General features: G+C 36.8%; 1 protein-coding gene across 5 annotated transcripts; it reads right to left on the bottom strand.

The window, feature by feature from the left end:
* Nucleotides 1-335: 335 nt before the first annotated feature.
* On the bottom strand, nucleotides 336-24,486 carry LOC131538897 (uncharacterized). Of its 5 annotated transcripts, none has more exons than XM_058773042.1 (20): nucleotides 18,356-24,486; nucleotides 17,515-17,668; nucleotides 10,703-10,910; nucleotides 10,037-10,144; nucleotides 6,646-6,675; nucleotides 5,810-6,051; nucleotides 4,968-5,200; nucleotides 4,710-4,888; nucleotides 4,527-4,618; nucleotides 4,241-4,385; nucleotides 3,814-4,013; nucleotides 3,547-3,664; nucleotides 3,377-3,468; nucleotides 3,202-3,313; nucleotides 2,927-3,013; nucleotides 2,665-2,847; nucleotides 2,423-2,575; nucleotides 2,076-2,207; nucleotides 1,005-1,100; nucleotides 337-916 (listed from the first exon to the last, which is right to left on the bottom strand). In XM_058773042.1, the coding sequence occupies exons 8-20, from the start codon at nucleotides 4,747-4,749 to the stop codon at nucleotides 822-824; spliced, it is 1,545 nt and encodes a 514-aa protein (XP_058629025.1). In that variant the 5' UTR covers nucleotides 4,750-4,888; nucleotides 4,968-5,200; nucleotides 5,810-6,051; nucleotides 6,646-6,675; nucleotides 10,037-10,144; nucleotides 10,703-10,910; nucleotides 17,515-17,668; nucleotides 18,356-24,486; the 3' UTR covers nucleotides 337-821. The 5 variants fall into 5 exon arrangements, with proteins under 5 accessions (XP_058629027.1, XP_058629025.1, XP_058629026.1 ...); XM_058773043.1 differs by lacking the exon at nucleotides 6,646-6,675 and having other exon boundaries at nucleotides 18,356-22,059; nucleotides 22,362-24,486; XM_058773044.1 differs by lacking the exon at nucleotides 6,646-6,675 and having other exon boundaries at nucleotides 336-916; nucleotides 2,109-2,207.
* Nucleotides 24,487-24,505: the final 19 nt, after the last annotated feature.

The following is a 24,505-nucleotide window of genomic DNA, read 5'->3' as shown; positions in this document are numbered from 1 at the left end:
CAACGGAAAGAAAAGAAACTAAAGTAAAAGAATAAAATGAGTAACGAGACTAGGTGGTTTTTCTTCTCATCGTGGTGTTAAGTAGCAACTGGTCTGTAGGCCAGAGTACGCTCAAAGAGCGCTAAAACAGCGTCAAAACGCGGTGGCAAGAAGAGAGAAGGGCAAGAAGGGAAGAGGGGAGATTTGATGGCAAAGTATGCTTTTGGATGTGATTTCTATAACCAGAATATGATACATTTGACAAAGAATCAATTGGAAGAAACGTTTCAAGCTAGAATTGTCAAGCTCATACATACCAAACACGAATACCTTAAAGTCATTCAATAGTTATTAAAAAGACATACATAATATGTGCTTAAAACAGTCTAATGTGTGGGTTACATACATAATATAGTGTTATGCCTAGAAATGTCCTTTTAGGATGGTTTTATGTGCATATGAAAAAAAGTCTCTGTGTAGTTCTGTGGAGACCAAAAGACATGTTCTTTGGACAGAGGAATTTCAGTCTCAGTCTTTGTCTTGTGGGTGGGGGAAAAGTCAATCTAACGAAGCTCGTGATTTCTCTCGTAGAACACATGTGATGGCCATCTCTTTGACCATTAATCTTGATTATTCGTCCCAAATTTGACGATCTCATTCCGGCATTGTACTTATCAATAAGTGTTCTTTTGTCTTAATGTTGCGAGCTGTTCTGTGAAAGAGACTTGTTGGTAAGGCTTGCTCCAGGATCATGGCGCTAGGAATCTGATTTATGATGTCCTGTTTTCTTGGGGCCTCTTCTGGAATTTCGGCTCCTCATGTTTCGATGTTCTGATCAAATCTTAGTTTTGTCTGACTCGTTCTGATCCTACACCTCCTCTCCGTCCGAGTCCAGTGAAGAGCCTGTTAAGGTTGTGAAGCATATTCACTTCGGATCCTGTTGAAGAGAACGTCGAAGTCACTATAGTAATCGTTTTAAAGAAATGTTTTAAAGTGAATAAAGAGTTTTTTTTTTATATATATACTTTTTGTTGTCCCGCCTGTTGTGTCCTGTGGTGCAGCTCCTCCTGGTGGTGTGCAAGTCAGGTGTGACGGCCGGTTATTTAAGTGTCCACCCTGACCTGTGACACATTCATGCCTCAAACTGTCATCAGAATACATATCAGATCAATAGGAAGTTATTTCTAACACTTGCTGGTGTCTGAAAGTGAGTTTTGAGCTGAAACAATAGTTTAAATAAGTTGAAATAGGTATTCAGGCATGTTTACACATTCACTATATTTAGCTCAAAACCTCCAACGAGATTTTCTGAGCGCAATGTTTTCTTTCTCTTTGCTGAAAATGTTTGTACTGGTTTAGTGTTTGAGGAATTAAACGTAATTTTTTTCAACCGCGTGACATCCCCATGTTGCCCAAACTGCTCCAAATCGGCGCAATTTGTTTGTGCTCAGTTTGTGCCGTTAAAATAAAAACGGTATCTGTTTTCCTTCCTGAGAGCTGTGACGTCACTCTCCACCCCAGTTTATCTAACTCACACAAAACGGTTGTTGTTTGTTGTCTCGGTTTGTGCCGTTAAAATGAACCTTGTATTTGTTTCTCCTTCTTAGAAATAACAAACATAATTTGAGACAGTGATGATTTTTGATTTTGAGACAGTCACTCTCCACCCCATACCGTCTAACTCTCTCGAAACCAGTGCCACTCGTTTGTGCTCAGCTTGTGCCGTCGAAAGAAACCCTGTAACTATGACCGTTTTTTAAAATACAACGGGGAAAGATTAAATACAGCAATATCATGTGGATTTGTTTATGATCTTATTATTTCATTAAACAATCTGAAATAATGCTTTCATAACATTTTCAAATTGACAGAATGAAATATTCCTCCATTCACATAAACCAAGAAAAAAAAAAACATTCTTAATACATTAAAAAAAGCTGGGATGCTTTGAACGTTTAAAAACATTCATAAGTACCATTTTCATCATTTAATGGGGAAACATTCATAATTTTTCACGCTAAACACTCTGAGAGCTGTCATGACAGAAATGTGTTAGCTCATAGTTAAATATATGAAAAACAAGAAGCAACACCAACACTCTCCTAACTTCGGTGGGCCTGGCCGTTCACCTCGAGGAAGCCCAGCGGAGTCACGATCAAGCCCCGGAAGTGAGCGTGAAATGTGACAACGACCGTCGCAGAGACAGGAAAGGCCCTTATTTCGCTTGGCTGTAAGTGAAAAGTGAAAAACAAATCCAAATTACCATGACATACCCACTTGCTTTGTAATATTTGTTATAACTCACCAAAATTAGATGGTCAGTGTAATGTTTTTCAACTGCTTTGTAGTAAGATGCGTCTCTTGTTAGGTAAAGTTAAAGTATGGTGTCCTTATCACCATCACTTCCTTGTTTGATTGGTATGGTTACAAAGATGAAACTTGCCTTCCTCTGAAGTTTTTCTTTTAAGAGTTGCCTGCAACTTCTGCAACCATGAGCAGTGCTGGGCCATCTCCTGAACAAGTATTGTCCTTTCCTCCTCCAGGCTCATTTTCAGCATGGCTTTGTTAAAATTTTTTAACTTGTCTTTGATTTGTGCTACAACAGAGGTAAAGAAAATGTATAAATAACAATTTTGACTTGAGTCTTTACAAAATAAATCAGAGGCCTCAGGAAACTCCGCTTACCGCTGCCATGAACCTCCCACGGCCATGTTGGGGACGGGTTGTCTCCTGATAGCGACTGCTCCACTTCATTAACATCAATTGGCATGGCAGGCTCATGACTGTTATAGGTCTCTATGTCTTTCAATAGCAGTCTCTTGCTCTCAGCAATTTTCCTCCGCAGGCGGTGACGGAACTTGCCACTATCTGTAAAGACATGAAGCAGAAGGTAAAAACAGTGACCAAAAATACAGTGAGCAATTATCTATAGACAATGTAATTATACCATTTTGGCGGTATAGAGCCTGCTTCCGCTGCCTCACGTTAAGGTAACGTCCCTCAATGGACTGCTCTAGGGAAGTACCTGTTGTGTCTGGAAACACAACACAAAAACACAATAGTGTAAAGAAGGACGAGTTGGGAGGGGGTGGGTGCCAAAAAAGGATTACAGAGATAGTGGCATGCAGCATAGTAAGCAGTAGGCAGCTTAAATATCATGATCTAAATGATCGCCGCCAATGAGGAAGCACAAAGTGAAACATGTTATTGGTTCAAACTTACCGCCAGCTGCCCATTCCCTCACATCAGACACCCACACTGCTTTATCGGTGCAAGCCAAGCTTTCTTTAAGCTCCGCTAGACTTGCAGTCTCCTCCTGAAGCCTCTGGCAAGTCTAATGCGACAGTTAAACAATGCAGTTACACAAAGCTACACAAACCATTTACAGAGAACACACCTTCACATATCTTGCAGACAATGCCCGATGTAGTGTTGTGATTTTTTTGTAGTTCCAGGCCATAGCATGGATTGTAAGCATATCCACACGTGCTGTTGAGAGTAAATGTTGAGTGAATGTCATGCAATAAGCAATAAAAAATTACATTAGAAGAGAAATACTACAATCACCTCCTTTCAACATGTATTTAGTCGTTAAGGCACAGCGGGAGAGGTAGCTGTTCACCTGTTCAACTTCCTCCCCCGCAGTTGACCCTGCTCCTTCTTGGTTTTTGCCACTCCATGTAATCTAGAAGTAAGAAGACATGTAAGGGATAATGTAATGTCCGCCGGTCATTATCGGATAATAAGTAACGACAAGGCGAACCGGACCCTGATGCGCAGCAGAGGGACTTATTTTCCGATGATACAGTTAAACATAATAAACACTGAACATACCTCACACTTAGTGGAATGTGCTGTAGCGTGCATGACGCTTAGGAAAGGCCTGATTGATGTTAGCCCCTGGAGATCAGGAAGGATGTTTGCTGATTTGTGTAAATATGGCCAGTATTTACACATTACATCCATGGCGATAAACCTTGGCTTTGAACTCATCAACTCCTTGTGCAGATACATGGGGTAGGCAAAGATTTCACCTAGGGATATACAAATTGTATTAGAAATGCAAATATCCTATTATTGTACATTCTAAAGAGAGCATCATAATGGGAAACTCAACCAAGCAATGGTATAAGCTGAACTAATAGTGATAATTGAGATGCTTCTCCATATTATTATTTTATTTAGCTTTTGTCTAAAGCTACATACAAATAACAACAATACAAAGTTACATTTAACAGCAAACAATTTATTATAATCTCACCTCTGAACATATTAAGCGCTTTAAGGAGGAAACCATGCCGACACACCGCAACCTCCATGCCCTCTTCGTCCAACTTGAAGGTCCTCCTAGAAGTCTCCTTCGCTGCTGTCCACGAGGAGCTCCCACATCTGCCTTGTCCAGGTAGCTGTGATGTAAATGAAACACACTATAAACATACTGTATATACACCTTGTATTTTGAAGTTGAGGGCAGTTTTTCACCAATGCAAAGAAAATCTGGGCTGTCAAAGCATAGTAATTCAATTAACAAATAATTTGAAACCTGCCTGTTTCACAGCTTTATGCAAGACATCAACAAATGCAGACACAGATGTGTCTTCTGCGATAAATGCCCCTTCAAAAAACGTCGGAGTCGGAGCTGAGGAAGAAACGAAACAGAACATTTATCCATGCTGAATATTGAATCTAAAAAATCCAGATCAATCTATACTGGAAGAAAAAAATATCACCTTCCGTTTCGGAGAAACCGGTATAGCTTCCTGTTGCCATCCACAGAGATTGCCAGCATGTCTGGGGTGCAAGCGGGGCAGGTGAAAGGTGCACCGCAGGACAAGTGATCTTCCTCAAAAGCACAATAGGAAAACTCCAGGAAGCTGCGCTGCAGCGTGTCCCCGCACACTGGTCCTGACTGAAAGATGCATTATATTAATTGTTACTCGGAGATGTCTTCATATGTTAAACAATTCTATAATATGGTGAACACTTACCCGCCCACCACACTTTGTACGATGCTCCAGCAGCTTTGCAAAGGCTTGTCTGGACAGTGCCGGAGCGATGACTTTCAGTTCTCTTACACTGCTGAAAAGGTTGAGGGAATACAAAATAGAAGAGCTGGTGGAAGCTGGCCAGTATCCACTGTTTACGAGGTCCATGAACTCTGGAGCCCACTGCTGCTGGCATGTTTGACATGCAAACAATTGCTGGTGCATGTCATAACGCCCTTGGGTTATAAGAAAACAAACCCATGGATACCTGAGCTTTTAGAAACAATCAGCTGGCACACTTTAAGACACTTGGGCTACATCTTGAGTAGAATCACACCAGCATAGTTCAAATTAGTATATTTTTGTTGGTTTATCATAGTGACAAGATGTATTCTGTAATGTTTGAGTACTGTTATTTTCATTGCAAAGCAAAGCCAAAAAAAGGGGGAAAAAGCTGAATATTGAAAAAAGATCAGAGTTTAGAAATATTACCATTGATGGAAATTAAATTCAAGAAAGAATCCTTGATCAATGCATTGAGTTTAGCTGGACCAAGGAGTTCAAAAGTAAAAACCAACTCTACACCCCTTTCATGAAAATGTTTGAGAATTGAGAGCAGCTAGATGCAATCACAGACTGAATGAGTCTGAGGTACCTAGGCTTATATAATAGCCTTATATAATACTGTTTTCTGATAAGCTACAGAGTGATTATTATAGCCTAAATATTTCTTCAACCATTAAGATACAATGGATAGTTGTTTTTTGTATGTGGCAATACATAGAATAGGACTCGATGTAGGCACTCCACTGCATCCAAAAATTCAACACCTAAAATGCACCTACCCTGGCTTCAGTCAGAACATGTTCTAAGCTCATTTCAAGAGTCATCCGTCTCCCCTCCATGTAATAGTCATCTTGACAGTCCGTGACACGTGTAGTGTTCATCACAGAAACAGAGAGAGGGGCAGACAGAGATAAGAGACACAGACAGAAATGAGTGCACAAATCCAGATAGGTTGGCGCTTAAAAGGGCCTTTGGTTGTGGTGATCTACTGGTGATCTACTAGTAGGTAGGTTGGTAGAATCTAAAAAAAAAAAAAACACTCGTTTAGGGGAAGGGAGTTAATGGGACAGAGACAATGAATTTACTTAACAATGGATAAAATATAACATTTTTGTGACTGGTGCAGCTAAATATAACTTTTTTAATGAGCACTGAAGATCTCAAAAACTAAAATGTAAGCAGTTCTGTTCACTCGAGTCTGGAAGACAACTATCAATCCGCTGAAAGAAGTCCGGATAATTAAACAGAAGTTTACGTTGCAGGATTACAACCGTAAAAAACTGAACGGACTATTTTCTTTAGCGGAAGCAATAAAATCGTATTTAAATCAATAAAATAAACTCAATATTTTGTGTCAAATGATTGATTTATTTGGTAAGTAGCCATGTAATAGGATAATGTAGAGAGATGCGGTTGTTATAGTGAATACAACCCCGAGAGGGTTTTATATTAGACAAATGGAAACACCAAAGCAATGTCACAAAAAGTTAAAAAAGGGCATAAGGCAGTCATGACAATACCCCAGCAACATACTTGACTAATACACTTTTGCATACATATTTCATCGAATTATATAGGCTACTTGTTCATGAGGTTGCCAATAATTTTATCCTACCTTACTCAACGACTCCAGAGGAAGTAGTAGCTAATTGGCAGTAACGCCGTCACCCGGATATTGTTGTGCAAAAAAAAAAAAAAACATTGCGAAAAATTAAAATTAAAAAAAATTAAAATTACTAAAACATTGCGAACGAATTAAAATATTTTTTTTTTCCCAACAGCACAACAGAAGAAACTCACTGGAACTTTAAAAAAAATTCGGAGCTTAACTTACTGTAACAAAACTGAGCAACATACTGTATTGCTGGTGACAAAAACACAGATTAAATGTAATTTTTTTTTTTTTTTTGCTGTAAGATGCGCAATTTATTCTTTTTTTTTTTTTTTTTAGTGAATTTTTAAAATTACAGAATTCAATATCAAGTCCTTGACACATTACTTTTACACATTTTCACATTTAGTAACAATATAGTTTAAATAAAAAGAACCAAAAAAAAAAAAAAAAAAGAAACTTAAAATAAAGGGCACCACAAACGTATGTTAAATTCATTTAGCAGAGATAGGCCTACAGATCTTTGGGCTTTTAAATTTTTTTTTTTAACTTTAGACTCTAAATATATTGTGAAGGCTGCTTATAAATGCGATAGCCTATACTGTCGTTAATGACCCGCTGATCGCTGTCAGATGCTGTGATATGAATGTCCGCATTGCATTGTGGCTAATGGGCTTGGAATGAGCCCCGCTCGGCCCATGTTCTGGCTTACTGTAATATTTCACCGGTAATAAGACCAAAATAATATTATTAAAATAAAGAAATGAATGAATACAATGATAACATCTAAATAAATGTCGATATTCATAATTAATATACAGCGCCGCCACTCCCACCACGCGCAGTGCGTAGGGCACCGACTTGCTGGGGGGTATGGAGTCAATTTAATGCTGCATATATATATATATATATATATGCAAAAGAAAATAAGTTTTGCAAAGAAAAATAAAGAATTGCAAAATATAAATGAAACCGAGCAAAAGCAATGATTTTGCAATACATATTTTCCATGGCCATATCTACTAATTTATTTGCAATGCAGCTTTTATTTTGCGTTTCAGTCAAGTTTGATCTTGCGATACCGTTTTCCCTTTGTGCTTCACGTTTCTGCGCGTCTCACTTTGTGGCACTGTTTTGACATGGGGGTGGAGTCAGGGGACGGGGGCGTGTCTAACAGGCCTGGGCATGCCTCCCTGGAAGTGACGTCATCGGCCCGAGACGCAGATCACAGCTGATCCAGGCACCGTCATTGAGCAGAGGCATGCGGGTGGATCGTTTCCTTTTATTCACTAGCTTTAAAACATGCATGTTTTCATTTTATTAACAAATGTATATGTGTATTAGCAGCGTTTGCTCAAGTTAAAGAAGTTGTTAATATGAACATCTGCTGTTTATTTCTCTCAATGTGTGCACACTTTTATAGCATTAAAATGTGTATTGTTTCATCTGGTTAACTAAATGTGCATTAATAGTGCTTGTTTAAAATCTCTTAACCTGTGCACAGCGCTCTTTGTTTACATTAGTTCAGAGTTACTGCTAGTTTTAATGTAAAAGAATGCAATTAACTTCACAAACTATACATCATTAAAAAGGTCTAAGACTCAAGCTTCATATCCATCTCGACTTCGTTTTCATTTACATAACTCCTGGCATAAATTAAGAAATGACTGGCACTGGAAGTTTAAAAAGATGAAAAAGTCTTTTGGTTTAGTTTTGTCGTGGCCACGAGATATTAAGTCGTGGGAACGTGATAATACTGTATGTCGTGGCCATGAGTTTAATCATGCATAAACAAACCCGCGTGACCATAGCAACCTGGGATTATCAGAGACTGATCAAATATATTTATCCATCCCACAGTCCGTTGATCGTGTCTTTTATGTAATATATGTGTATATTAGGCTATTATTATTATTATTATTATTATTATTATACAGCCCTGAACGTTAAGAGATCGAAATGAAGGGAAAATAAATCAAATAGCCTACATTAACAACGAATATAAAAATATTACCAATACTAATAAAATACATGGACTTACAAGACTTGTGGGATGGATAAAAATGTTTTCTTGTCGGCCTATTTTATTATACTTTATGTAACATTTATTCATAATAAACTTAATTCGAATGTTGTCTACATCGCGTGCAATACAGTCCGGTACGTAGCCTATGGTTAACACTTCAACCACCAGAGGTCGCTGTATACCTAAAAGCGCCAGCGCCATGCCATGACTACTGTTTTGATATGGCTAAAAACGTATTATGTCACTGTATTATGTCCCCGTCCCCTGACTCCACCCCCATGTCAAAACAGCGACACAAAGTGAGACGTGCAAAAACGTGAAGCGCAAAGGGAAAACGGTATCGCAAACTCGAACTTGACTGAAACGCAAAATAAAAGCTCCATTGCAAATAAATTAGTAGATATGGCCATGGAAAATATGTATTGCAAAATTATTGCTTTTGCTCTGTTTCATTTATATTTTGCAATTCTTTATTTTTCTTTGCAAAACTTATTTTCTTCTTGCAATACTTCATTTTCTTTTGCAAAACTTTATTTTCTTTTGCATATATATGCGGCATTAAATTGACTCCATAAGGGGGCACCAAAAATAGCCTAATGAAAAATCAATAATCATAGTCAATAATTATAATGCCGATATTATCAGTGTATATATTATTAGGCACCTTTCAGGCATAACAAGAGTATTTAATTGCTCTAGAGATGGTGCCCCCAGTGCTCCGTTGGATTGCGCAATTTGTGCAGCACCTGACGAAGTTTGACTTTGACAGTAGGAGGTATATAAAAGACTGGCAAACTGTCTTTGTTTAAAATCATAAAGGAATTATGGTTAGGGCACCAAAATGGCTAGCAGCAGCACTGCACATATATAAACCGTGATAAGATCTCGTGAATAAATGTTGATTAAACAGCTTCTCTGCTGCAGCCCGACTGGCAGAAAGAATCGTGCTGTTGCATGAAAGATGCATCCAATTGAAATGCATTAGTTTAAAAAAACGTGCTGGACTTACGAAATAAACGTGTCCCTGCCACGAATAAATAGATTAAATTACGTGACTAAATCACGAACTGCCGTGAGACCGGGTTGGAAAAACTCCTTATATTCATGTGTGCAGAATTATTAGGCACGTTTTCTTTTACAGATAAAATGAGCCAACAAAGAGATTTAACTGAAAAGTCAAAAATTATTAAATCCCCAATGAGAAACATTCAAAACTAATGCAATACAGAAATTGTAAAGTTAAGACATGACCATTGGTCAGCGAAATGCTCATTGGGTCAGCAGGGTCAGACAAAAACAGGTGGAGAAGAAAAGACACACAGTAACTGCAAAATAATTAAGAATTAATGTGAAGAATTAGGTGTAAACCATCAAATCTTTATTCTCCAGCGCCACCATTTTCCAGAACTTCCTGGAGTCTCCAGAATTACAAGCTGTCAGGTTCTCAGAGACTCTTCTTGGGTAGAAAATGTAGAACTTGAAAAATAAGAAAAACAGCTTAGTGAAAACTGTGTACAGTTTAAGAGAAAATAGAAAGTCCTATTTTTTTTATTTCTTTTCTTTTTTTTTTGTAGATTTGCACATGTACAAGGTTTAAAATGTTCATCACATATTTTTTTAAAATATTGAAATTTTGAGCACCTGCATTCCTCTCAGTCAAAGATGAAAAATAATAATTTTGACTTGAGTTATTTATTAATGAATATATATTAGAAATTTATTAATAAAATTCATATAATCATATAATGCATTAAAATTGCATTTGTTTTTGTTATTTATAAGCCTCAGGGATGAAACGAGAGGGATATTCAACCAGAAAAAGAGGACAACAAGGAGATTTAAGCCAGTTTTGAACAATTTTGCACATGAAATTAAGAAATTAATAACATATTCAACTGTTTTACTAAATTATTCTGAGGTGAAATTCAGTGCAGTCCTGTATCGTGATACGTGTCGTATTGTGGCCTCTGTATCGTGATATGTGTCGTATCGTGACTTTGCTGGTGATATACAGCCCTAATTCACAGTACTCACCAACTGCATCCTGAGGGGGTCCGTGACGAAGCTCTGCTGTGTGTTTCCCCCCTGGTTTGGTAATCCAGCAAGTAACTTTGTTCCAAGAACTTCAATTATTTGTAGAAGTCTGTGGCAGTTCATGCAGCAGGTAGATTCTAGAAGAGGCATTTTCTTTCTCATCTGCTTGAATGTTGGCAGCTGTGTTTTCCCATCTCGGGAATGTAAACTGCTGACAGTGAGAGGCCGTTAGACAAAAATTCTACTTTTTTGTACTATTATTCCAGTCCTGAAAGTTTCAAAGTTTTGATCAAAAATGTGTACTGTGAGCACTGTGCTGATCTGCTGAAATTAAAATCTGAGAAAAATACAAGAGCAGGGAGCAAAGCGCAGAGCAGTAAGCAAAAGCGGCCAAACAGTAGCAAAGCATATTAGTGGCGAATGCTATTGTGCAAATTGGCCTGTTTTGTACATAGACTTTTGGTGTTGTGAAAAGAATGGATGTCATTTGGAAAAAAATGCATTTTGTGCCAAAGCAATGATAAATGATCTACAGTTTAGCCACATAGATGCTGTTGTAATTCACTGTATGAAGTGTTTCAAAAAGTGACTCAAGCATTGAGAAATGTGAAATAAGTGTAGAATAGCACTGTCTGTTTGCTTATGTGCATCAATCCGAGTGTAAACTGTGAGAGATGTTGAGGCAGGTGGAAAGCGTTTGGTTAATGGTGAATATTGACCTATCGTGCGTCCTGTTGCCGAGCCCCACCTTGATGTAATGATTCCTACATAGGGGGCGTGCTCGGCTCGGAATTAGGGCTGCAACAAATGATTGTTTTGATAATCGATTAATCTAACAATTATTTGAACGATTAATCGACTAATTGGCGATTATTTCACTGATTAATCAGTAGACTTTGATTGATTATTCAGCTTTTGCAATTAGTTAAAATATTAAGTTATACATATTCTAACATAAAGGTCAATTCAGCTTTAGAAAAGCATATTATGTAATTACAATTATTATACAATTAATTGGTAACACTTTACAATAAGGTTCATTGGTTAACATTAGTTAACATTAACCAAGATTAATAAATGCTGTAGGAGTATTGTTCATTCTTAGTTCATGTTAATTTCAGCATTTACTAATGCATTATTAAAATCACAAGTTGTGTTTTTTAACATTGGTAAATGCACTGTGAACTAACATGAACAAACAATGAATAACTGGATTTTTATTAACCAACATTAGCAAACATTAATACATGAATTTAATAAATGTATTGTTCATTCATGTTAATTAATACATTACAATAAGGTATCATTTGTTAACATTAGTTAAAGTGTTACCAATTCATTATACAAATAGATGTATTTGGCACACAAAATGAGATGACAGACAGACACTCTCTCACCATTTAATTAGCTACACACATCATTCTGCCTAACATCTCCTTTTGTAAGTGATAAGAATCAAAATAAAGGTAAGTGATGAGATGCTTTGGAAAAACTATTTTATTCAAAACATAATGTCTTAAAATAGCCTACTGTATGATAACCAAAACAGTCCTGAGCTAGATCAAGCTTTGATTTCTGTAAAACAAACTATCACTTTAATTAAATATTTTTTCCCCACTAATAAAAACATTTTATCATTAGCTAGCTCCACACTGGAGAGCTGCTTTATTTCAGAAAATCAAGTTGTAATTCTAACTGAAAGCGACACTGACTCTGGTTTCTCATGTTTAATACCGTAAAGCTGCTTGATTTAAGGCTATCTATTGCATAAAGTACTATATAAATAAACATGATGTGAACGGACTTTACTTGAGTACTGAACTGCAGAGATCATGCAAACATCCTCATCGTTGGAATCAGACATATTTTTAACTACTGCTTTCACACTGCTGTCAGTTTTTGTTGTGTTTATTTTGTTACTGAGAGGAAAGCGCGCAATATATATTTACATATTCATCAAACGCCGCTCAGGTTCAGGTGTGTCTTCTCTTGAATTGCATCCAGGAGGGCTGAATTACATTCTTGCGCTACAGCGCCACACTGGTCAAACCGCAGTATTGCAGGCTCTTGCATTAGGTCATGTGAGATCAAACGATTACTCAACAACAAAAATATTTGTCGACAATTTTTTATTGTCGACGTTGTCGATAATGTTGACTAATCATTTCGGCCCTACTCAGAATGCATTTTCAAATATACAATGACTTAAACTATATTCATCGCAGGGTATTTAATGAAAATGCAGTTGGAACATCATATATGTAAGTGTCAATGCATTTAAGAAAAATAAAAAGACATTTTAAATCGCCATTTTGCTACCCTTTTGCTGCACCTTTGGCTCAGAATGCATTTTGAAATTCTCACTGCATTTTGCTATTTATCACACGGTATCACTATGAAAATGCAATCCCAAGTGTCCTACCCCTAAGTCTAAATGCATTTAGGGAAAAACAGCATTTAAATGATAATTTTGCTACAGTTTTTGCTTGGACATGTTAAACATATTTAATCAATTTGGGTAATACATTTTCGTTTTCATTTTGCAACTTATAAAGCTTTAAAATATTTTTAATTTGCATATTAAAACTAGTGTAGAAAATGGCAAATTTAAATTATATAATTGAATTTTCATTTTCATTTTGCACTAATTGTTGCACATATGTATGGGAAAATTTAAATTTAAAATACAGAAATGTATTGCCATTTTACGTACAGCATTGCCATTTTGCATATTACATTTCAAATTGAATTTTGCTACACATATGCTTCCATAGCAAACAATAATATCCAAGGACAAGACAAAAGGAGTAATCCATAAAACAGGCACAGGTCAGCAGGCAGCAAACAATCAAAACTAGGCAGACAGTCCAAAGTCAAAGACCACAGGCAAGGCAAGGAACAAAACAAGGCAGGGAAAACATGAATTAGTCAACAAAATACAGCTTAAGAATTTTACGTTAGCCTTTTGTGAAAATGACTTTTGTAGATCAGACAAACTCAAAAAATCTGCTCCCAACCAGGTTAGGTTTAGTAAGTTACCTCGGTAACACTTTATAATAACATTCAGTTGTAAGTCATTTAATGATTAACTAATCTTTTACAAAACATGACTGTGTTCATAAATGATTAATATTGAGATATGTTAATATTTTTATTGATGTTTTGTAGATTAAGTTATAAATCATTTACAAGTGATTAGATGAATTAATCATTTATAAAACATGACTATACATTCATAAATGATCATTAAGTAATATGCTAACGATTTAAAAATCTGTCATAAGTTATCTTCAAAAAATAGCATATCATGAAATAATCAAACAGATCCTTAGTAAATGGTTAATAGGTTACTAGTTAATATATTATTAATCACGTATTATTCACTGAAATGTCAACATTGTACTATTGTCTCAATAAACATTTGTTAATCATGAACAAATGATGATCAAACCATTACTAAATGATCTGTATATAATTTATGTATTCGTTAAAGTTGTAAGCTGGTCTGTTAAAAGCACAAAAATACAATTATGCTAAAACTATTTTTAAAACACTTTCTTTATCCCCTAAACTAAATTGTAAACTACTTATCAGTTGTAAATGTTTTACAAACCTTCTGGTTACAGGTTATGTGTACATAGAAAAATCTAGCCTACTGGTTGATATGTCCCGATCTCAATCAAATTTACACACGCTGTTGGCCAAGAACTAGATCTCGCTCAGGATTCGCGCTGTCTGTGGAAGTTTGGCCAGGACCGGTTCCAGAATTAAATCACTGCAGGTGTCCTCACATATATTTTGTGACCTGTCCACTGCTATGGTTTTTACTGTATCAATCACTGCTATTTCGAGAGCGAATCCATCATAAATATGTGGATGTCATTCCCGAAACTTTGCAGCATGTATGTGTCCGAAAAACAAAAGTTGCATACAAATTCTGAATGGATTACAGCCTAGAAAGTGTGCAAAGTGCGCTCCCTTTATTATCACTAAAAAGCCATCATTCATCTTAGTTCATTGCGATCTTACAAAATTCCGCTATAATCAATGAAACTGTCTAAATTGCACATTGAATCTCTTATTTACATCTTGTTTGCACTTAGTCATGAGATGATTCACGATGATGCAAAACTGCACTTAATAGAAACGCTTTGAGCGGTGAGTGAATTCTGACGAACTAAACCGTTTCTGATTGGCCATTGTGTTCAAGAAATCAACAGATATGTCTGTCAGGGTTGCTGCAGGATTTTTAAGCTCAAATTTAAGACTTTTTAAGACCTTTTTTAAGACCTGCACAAATAAAATTAATACCATATGAGCAGGGTAGGGCAATGTCTATGGTAAACTGTAAAATGAATGTAAAAAGCATGATTTACAGTTCAGATAGAAGTTTTCACGAAACAAAACGTTTTATAAAATTATACGCTTCACATTTCAGCCTTTAAACCATTTTGTAAGAAAATGGATGAGTCAAAAGTATTAATTATATTAATTTAAACAATTATCAATAAATTATTATATGTGACCCTGGACCACAAAACCAGTCTTAAGTCGCTGGGGTATATTTGTAGCAATAGCCAACAATACATTGTATGGGTCAAAATTATTGATTTTTCTTTTATGCCAAAAATCATTAGGACATTAAGTAAAGATCATGTTCCATGAAGATATTTTGTAAATGTCCTACTGTAAATATATCAAAAGTAAATTTTTGATTAGTAATATGCATTGCTAAGAACTTCATTTGGACAACTTTAAAGGCGATTTTCGCAATATTTAGATTTTTTTGCACCCTCAGATTCCAGATTTTCAAATAGTTGTATCTCGGCCAAATGTTGTCCTATCCTAACAAACCATACATCAGCTTTTCAGCTTTCAGATGATGTATAAATCTCAATTTTGAAAAATTGACACTTAAGACTGGTTTTGTGGTCCAGGGTCACATATCAATTAAATAACATACAAACACATTTTAGTGTTTAGATATTTATAATGAATTATCTCCTTATCGATCCACCAAGTTCATATTTACAGCTCTGCATGTTTGTAGGGTAAAAACATGGGTCGATTTTTGCATTGGTCTGAACAAAAACAACCCAATGTTCCTGCAATACTGCAGGCTGCAGTTCTAGGACTGCATAGGACCCTATTTTTTGGGACAGCACCATCTATTCCAACAGAGGAGCCCTGATTCAAACATCAAACAAACAGATGCAAACAAACAGCACATCAGACGTGAATCGCTGCAGCTAATTAACTGAAGTCTCGCACAGACACAAGTCTTCTTTCCAAGAAAACTGAATTTTAAACCAGAATATATTGAATATTGAAATAAATTAGGTTAAATATTTCAAGAGGGTTACCAACGGGTATGTTTAGGGTTAGGAGTTGGTTAGGACAATAATTAAGTGTATACAATTAAATAACTACATTATTCCTTAAAAATAATAATATACAGAATTGAATACCAAGTGCTATAAAATAGTATGAGCCACTAATATTTAGTCATTTAGCAGATGCTTTTATCCAAAGCGACTTATAAATGAGGACAATGGAAGCAATCAAAATCAACAAAAGAGCAATGATATGCAAGTGCTATAACAAGTCTCATTTAGCCTAACGCAGTACATGTGGCAAGAGATTTTTAAAAAATTATATAATAAATAAAAAGAAAGCATAGAATAGAAAATAATAGAGCAAGCTAGTGTTAGAGGCCTTTTTTGGTTTTGTTAATTGTATAATAAATAAAAAGAAAACAGAATACAAAAAGATTAGAAAAGCTAGTGTTAGTTTTTTTTTTTTTAAAGAATAGAATTAGAATAGAGAGGTGTGACGTTCTTCATTCTCTCTTACATTCTTTTGGCTCATTAAAAATTAATCTTGCTGCCACGTTCTGGATTAATTGTAAAGGTTTGATAGAACTGGCTGGAAGACCTGACACAATACATACATGCAAAAAAAAAAAATAAAATAAAATAATTAAAAAACAAACAACAAAAAAACTATAGGATCCTAGAAATCCAGTTCTGAAACTACAGCTTTCTAACTGTTTACCTGGTAACAGCAGAACACAAAGCAGCGCAGCACCGGACTTTGAAACGTGCAGCGCTCATATTTTATTTATAGGCTTTTGAAGTTTAATCTCACATTAAGCTGTGTCGCGATTCTGGTCTGTACCCAAATTTAAGACCTCTTGAAATCATAATTAAGACAATTTAAGACTTTTTATGACCTTAAATTTGATAAAGTAAATTTAAGACCTTTTAAGACTTTTTAAGGACCCGCGGGAACCCTCTCTGTGATTGGCTACATTGCCCACGCTGCAAAACATGTTGGATAGGTTGCCAGATCTTCAGTTCAGTTATGTAGCACTGTCTTATACCCACGAGTAAACATGAGATATGGCTGTATATCGGTACGGCTGTGATTCGGCCACAGGCTGAGTGCCGTAGGTAATCACAGCGTGCCGATATACAGCCAAATCTCACGTCTACGGGTGTGATATTGCGTTTATACAACAGTTTGAAGGCACAAGTGTGTAAATACATAAAACAATAACAAAGGAGTGTCTTTAAAAGCCCTCTTTTGTGCAGAACTACTTCATTCTGCCACGGATTCAAATCTAAAGTTTACAGTTGAACAGCTGAGCCCAAGCCTCTGTTACTAATTCCACAACGTCACTTTAGAACTAGTAACGAAGGAATGTTGAGTTGGTTCATTAAAAGTTTATTGTATTACTGTATTAAAAGCAGTGTACTGTATTATGTGGAGTAGATTATTATGAGAGAGACTGACTGAGTGAATGTGATTACCTGTGTCTGATACAGCATTCATTCTTCAGCTCAATCTCATATTCACACAATAAAACATTAGTTTGAATGTCCGATAGGTTCGTACTATCCTTTCATCTGTTAAGGGTGCTTCTGATGACAGCGCTGCTCAGTGCATTTGTTGGCTGCGTACAAGCTGGTGTTGAAAGAAAAAATAACTTGTTCAAAACTGCGCTTTAGTATTTTTCAATTTAAAAGTCTTTACTGCTGACTAGTAAAACAGTCTCGTCACCATCTAATGGCAGGACAATGTAAATAAAATCACCATCACGAACACACACACACACTGTTTCCTAATACTAAATACTACTATTATTTATATAAAATGTTATTTATTGAATAATATTATTTAATAAACAACAACAACCATCATAAAAGTTGCTAGGCAATTCAGTCAAAAGTACAAAGGCAGCGCTCTGATACAGCACTGAAGTTACATAAACATGGTGAGATTTTGCCAAAACTATTTGCTCTGGAACAAATAATTGATTAATGAGACCAAAGACTGCCCAATTGATTTACCCAAAACAAAATATATCTTGTGTTTAACCACCATAGAGACATCAGAGCCAGCGGATCTAGATCAAATTCCAGAAGATCTGGTCGAGTTAAGTCTGCTCTCGGCTGGTTAATGAGTGCTGAACGGTTGCTGACGCCCTTTATAACTGTTGTGTGTGTGTGTGTGTGTGTGTGTGTGTGTGTGTATATATATATATATATATATATATATATATAAAATACAAAATCAATTGTTTAGTGTATGTATTAAACCTTATGAAGCACTTTATGAAACCTTTATGAAATTGTGTCAAAGCAGCTTTACAGAGAAATAGTGTGTCGTTCTCCTCTGGCCAGATGAAACCAGCAGTTTAAATCTAGGCTGCAGCAGAGTCAGATTGTGAAGAGGACTCATCTGGTTCCCGTGGTCTTGTCCTGATGGCCGTCTAGGTGATGAGGTCTTTGGAGGGGATCTGTCTCTGGGGCTCATCTCGTTGTCCTGGTCTCCGCTGAAATTCAGGGCTGTAGAGGTTGTCTCTAGGTGCTGATCCACCATCTGATCTGGATACAGACTGGATCTGGTGGCTACGGTAACCTCGGAATAAGAAAGAAACAGACTAATATTAGCGTAGATGCCATTCTTCTAACGATGTAACAAGTACATCGTGTGTTTTGGGAAGTGTTCCCGGTTCCGGTTGATCTAATTAATGCAGCCTAACAACCCTTTAACGGATTTGAATTATAGAAATACTATAGTGAATTATGTGTAAACCAGGTTAAAGAGATGGGTCTTTAATCTAGATTTAAACTGACAGTCTGCTTCCCGAACAGTGTTAGGTAGATTATTCCAGAGTTTGGATGCTAAATAGGAAAAGGATCTGCCGCCCACAGTTGATTTTGATATTCTAGGTATTATCAAATTGCCAGAGTTTTGAGATCGTAGCAGGCATGAAGGACTATAATGCGACAAGAGCTCGCTGAAATAATGAGGTACTAAACCATTCAGGGCTTTATAGGTAATTTGCAAGATTTTAAAATCTATACAATGTTTAATAGGGAGTCAGTGCAATGTTGACAGAACCGGGCTAATATGGTCATATTTCCTGGTTCTAGTAAGGACTCTAGCTGCTGCATTTTGGACTAACTGTAGTTTGTTGATCAAGCGTGCAGAACAACCACCCAATAAAGCATTACAATAGTCTAATCTTGAGGTCATAAACACATGAGTTAACGTTTCTGCATTTGACATTGAAGATATAGGTCATAGTTTAGATATATTTTTAAGATGGAAAAATGTTTTTCAAAGGAAAGATTGCTATCAAAAAGTACGCCTATAGGTTCCTAACTGATGACAAAGAATTTACAGAGCAACCATCAAGTGAGTCATTCCACGAAACCGATACGATTTGGACTTACACATTTTTAGATTTTTCACCAAAATGTATTACTTTTCTGAACACCCCACAGCATTAATGGCATATTTCACTTCCTGAAAAACATATTTTCCCACCTCAGGCATCAAATCCCTATTATTATTGGTCATTATTTTAAGATATGGGCACTATTAGTCTTCAACCCCGTTATGGACACTATGGGAGCTCTCTGAATATGATCATAAAATGTATTTGTATTTAAATCAACATTTTCCTATTAATAAGATGTCCCTCACACTAATTCAGTATTTGCAAATATAAAAGTTATATAAAATCTCACATTTTTGCTATACTAAAGCCTGAAATGAAACTTTTTGTGACAGCAACCTCGTCATTAAGTGGCTTAACCTCGGAATTTGAACTAAAATCAGTATTCTTATGATTGCTCTGAACATTTCAGACTGAGTTCAACAAAAATGAAATTACTTTTTCATAAACTTAAAAAAATTATTAATAAAAATGTAGGTGTGACGGGGTTGAGACTAGGGTAACGGGGTTGAAGATGGTAACGGGGTTGAAGAGACAAATACAGCTTAACATATAAATAGTTTTTTTTTTACTCAAATTCACTGTAAGATTTTCTATAAACACTGTATTTCATTATGTGACCAAGAAAGACAAGAGATATAAATTGCAATTGAACTGAGTTTTATTAACCCGACAACAATAACAACAATAACATAGTATACATTAGAACATTATAAACCGACTGAATAGGTCATCAAAATAAAACGTATAACTTCGTGGAATTCAATATCTGGCCCACACCTCTTTCGAGATCTCCACATGGCGCTTTGTCACAGGCTTTGGGGGTGGAATGATTTCAAGTACATCCTCAAACAGGTACCAGAGGATATCATCCCGAGCCGGCCAGAAGAATCGGTTTGGCCCAACACGATGCATACATTTCACTTGCACGTGTGTTTCATCTGTGCTAAGGATGATGCCTGGATACAGCTCTTGATCATATCTGAGCATGCACCACTGCCCAAGAAGCTCTGGACTTCCCCACTGGATTTCCTTTTCGTGCTGTGGCTGTGGATTCCCTTCACTGGCTGACTGTGGCACAGCAGTTGGTACCTTCTGGCCAAAACTGAAACACTGTGTGTTGAAGCACTTGCAGTTAAACTGCTGCCGTGTTGCGCACATGCAGCTGACATCACGGTGTATCAGTTCTCCTGGAGCCAGAGTAATCACCTGGTGGATTCTCATTGTTCCCGGGACTGCTGGTATTTGCTTTGGCATTTTCTCCATTGCATTCTCAACATCCTCACTCTTCACAAAGAACAGTTTCACTGTTGTGTTTGTCTCGGTCAAGGCCTTGAACAGTTCGTGTGCATCCGGGATATCACGTCCCTTTGCCACCATCATGTCTGCGGTTCTTTTTAAGGCTCCCCCGACACCATCCGGGGCTCCTTTGCCGTGACTAGCCTCAAAAAAATTCCAAGAGCCAGCCTTGAATCCTCTTCTGTCTAATTCTGTGCTAAAAAGAAAGAAGTTGCCTCGTTGTTTGTACTGTGTACAGGGGCCATCGCTAAAAAAGTGCAGCACAGACACTAGTGGACGTGTGGCCTGAAGGTAATCCAGCACTGGATTGAGGTGTTGCCATATTGCTGGAGGGAGAGATTGTGCTGAAGCACACAGGCTCTGGTTTTCCACCAACATACAACACCCCTGTATGCAGAGTGGCCTGGTGGTGTGAAGCCCCAAAGTGGACTGCTTGGATCTGGGAGCTGTATTTGCAGATGTAATTTTCTGAAAAGTCAATATGTATCAAGGCCTCTTCCCCGACATGTTCTTCTTCAGCTCGTGGCAGAAGGCATACCGCTGCTTGATGTTGAAGTGATGCTGTTTGAAGCGCTGTAGGTAGATGTGGAACAGCTCAGTGAGGTTCTCCAGTGTGTCCTCCACAGATTTCTTGATGGTGACCTTGACAGTTGACCTCTCTTCTCCCTCTTTCTTTTTATCCATCTCCTTATCTTCTGTTACCCACTGGGTGAAAGATACTTTTGTTGTATTGCTATATGTACCAGAAATTGGGACACTCTTGTCTTTGCAGTGTACACAATCTCCGTATATACAGCTCTTGTTGGATGAGTTGCAGCATACCTTCTCTACCAGTTTATCGAGATTGTTAGTCTCAATTAATTTCAGCTGATTGAGCTTCTCAGCCACAAAGCTCAGATTTTCATGCAATTTACACATGCATGTGTCTCGTTCTGAGATCGTTGGATTAACAACCCAAAAAGGTCGAAGATGGCAAAACAGGGAATATGAGATGTTTTCATGAGTTCTCTGATAAAAATCTTCTGTAAATATTTTTAGTGTATCCACCAGGAACCTTTTCTGCATCTTGACTTCGTTCCTTGGTGATACAGCAACGTCTTCCTGATTCTGGGGTTTACGGGGCAATTTGCTGTTAGCTCTTTTACCTTTGACCGTGGTGAATCAGAATACTTCTTTAAACGTTGGCACCTTTTTTTGTATTTTTGGTTCTGTTTTCTTTGTTTACCCAGTCTTTGGTAGAAGTTGTTCTATTTTCTTCTTCAGCCTGTATCTTTCTTTTCTTATTTTTTTCTTCCCCTCCACACGTTGCCTACAAACACAATTAATAGTCAGTAATGATGAGAAATGGATATGATGGAAAAAAGGGGAAAGAACACAGGGAAAAAGATGGAAGATATCAGGGCTCTGTAGATAGGAAAAAGTTCTTGAAAAAAGGAATCTGGTTGATGGCTGCCAAAACGGCGAGCAGCCATCAATCGGATGGTCTTTCAGTCAGTAAACACATACACCGTAAACAACTAAAAGAGCTTTTATTAACTACACTTTTATTTTAATTCTCTAACACTCAGCCTAGTCATTTTCTTACTCTCTTAACTGCTCATCGGTCTCTACCTTGAAGATCCTGGACATGGATACTGCTCTGGGGCATGATCTGGACTTTGTGGAGGAGTGGTTAAGTTCCTCAGTGCTTCTCTCCTCTCCTTGCTTCTTTTGTAAGCTGCTCTCCACTTTCTACACTTCAGCCGCTGTTGTCTGTCACTTAACTCATTGATTCCTTTCTTTTTCCCTGTCTCTACATTTTTTCTCCATCTCTGGCATTCTTTCTGCAGGTATTTCTCCCTTTTTTCAGGATCAGCATTTAGGCGTGCACGATACTGCCTCTGCATTTCTGCCGCTGTTTTCGGTGCCATCATGGATTCATAGATGTCTGTAGAGGTTTAAATCGATATCATTAAATCAAACATTCTTTCAGAGCAATTTACTTAACACTGAGATGTGAAAATCTAGGCATAACACACATACACACACACACACACACACACACAGTTTAATTAGGATAATTTCAGAACCAAAGTGTTAAAAACACAACCCCGTCACAATCTCACAACCCTGTTATGATCACATAAGTAACGGGGTTGTGTGTGACGGTATTGTGATTTTTTGCTCAAAATGGCCACTGTTCTAAATGTAGTGAATAACAGGAGAGCACATGGCATGCGTGATATTAAGAAATCATGTATATTGTTAAAATAACAAAGATCATTTTCACAAGTAATAGTTTTCTATCTTAATTTGATGTAACGGTGTTGATTGTCGTTAAGCTTGAAAATCATGATATCACAATATTAATGAGTTATAATTATAAAAGAAGGTGGTAACTTGCCTGTGTCTGCTCACAATGTTGTTCAGAAGACTTATATGATGTCACTTCCTATTAATGATGTCACAAAAGGATCAGTTCATTATTTTTATGGGGGAAGAATGATTTGTGTAACGGGGTTGAGGGGTTACTGAGGTACGGAACTAAATAATATGATTTTAATGAATAATCATGAATTTACTTAGAAAAAAATCATTACCAGCAAAAAAGCACAGATAGATATTTATGAGAATGGCAAAATGTATGAACTTTTTTCTTATTTAATTATTCAAATCCCAAGTGCACTTTCATAGAAGGCCATGAGGGACATGACAAAATAGGTGGTGTCTACGGAAAAAAACAAGATAATTTCTAATATAAAGATAAAATGTATGTCATGTTTTTAAACCTTATTAAAGGAGACATTTCAATTAATACAAAAAGCTTTTAAAAATAGATTTTGGTGACCCAATAAATAAAATACACTTAAAAAGGTCAGAGGGACTCAAATCGTACCGGTTTCATGGAATGACTCAAGTATTAGACAGTGTTCTAGGTTATTACATGCAGAAGTTTTTGGTCCGATAATTAACACTGTTTTTTTCAGAATTTAGTCAAGTTAGTCAAGTTGAGCTTTATTGTCATTCCGCTACATGCGGGGGCATACAGTGGAACGAAATGTCATGCCTCACAGGACCACGGTGCTACATAAATACAGGCATACAACAATGAAGTAAAACAATATAAACCTATACACAACTATCCTACTGATAAGAAATTACTAGTCATCCAGTTTTTTTTTTTTTTTCAACTATACATTCCGTTAGTTTTGCAAATTGGTATGTTTCATCGGGTTGCGAAGAAATAAAGAGCTGAGTATCATCAGCATAACAGTGAAAGCTAACACCATGTTTCCTGATGATATGTTCCCAGGGTAACGTGAAAAGTAACGGGCCTAGTACTGAGCCTAGGTGTTCTCCAAACTGCACTTGTGATCAATATGATACCTCTTCATTCACTGCTACGAATTGATGGCGGTCAGATAAGTATGATTTGAACCATGCCAATGCACTTCCACTAATGCCAACATAATTTTTTCTAGTCTATTCAAAAGAATTTTGTTGTCGATAGTGTTAAACGCGGCACTAAGATCCAGTAGCACTATTAGAGAGATACAACCACGATCGGATGATAAGAGCAGGTCATTTGTAACTTTGATGAGAGCAGTCTCAGTACTATGATACGATCTAAATCCTGACTGGAAATCCTCACAGACACCATTTTTCTTTAAGAAGGAACATAGTTGTGGTGATACTACCTTTTCTAGTATCTAAGGCAGAAAAGGGAGATTCGAGATCGGCCTATAATTATTGTGGCCTGAAAGTATTGTGGAGAA

Source organism: Onychostoma macrolepis, chromosome 04 (assembly GCF_012432095.1).
Source record: "Onychostoma macrolepis isolate SWU-2019 chromosome 04, ASM1243209v1, whole genome shotgun sequence".
Classification (NCBI taxonomy): Eukaryota; Metazoa; Chordata; class Actinopteri; order Cypriniformes; family Cyprinidae; genus Onychostoma; species Onychostoma macrolepis.
This window is presented reverse-complemented; position numbering and strand designations above follow the sequence as displayed.

Coding starts and splice junctions, on each gene's coding strand:
- LOC131538897 (XM_058773040.1), bottom strand. CDS start 4,749: ATGGCAACAGGAAGCTATACCGGTTTCTCCGAAACGGAAG. Junction 4,619..4,709: donor CGGTTTCTCCGAAACGGAAG/GTGATATTTTTT, acceptor TTTCTTCCTCAG/CTCCGACTCCGACGTTTTTT. Junction 4,386..4,526: donor TGCATAAAGCTGTGAAACAG/GCAGGTTTCAAA, acceptor TTTACATCACAG/CTACCTGGACAAGGCAGATG.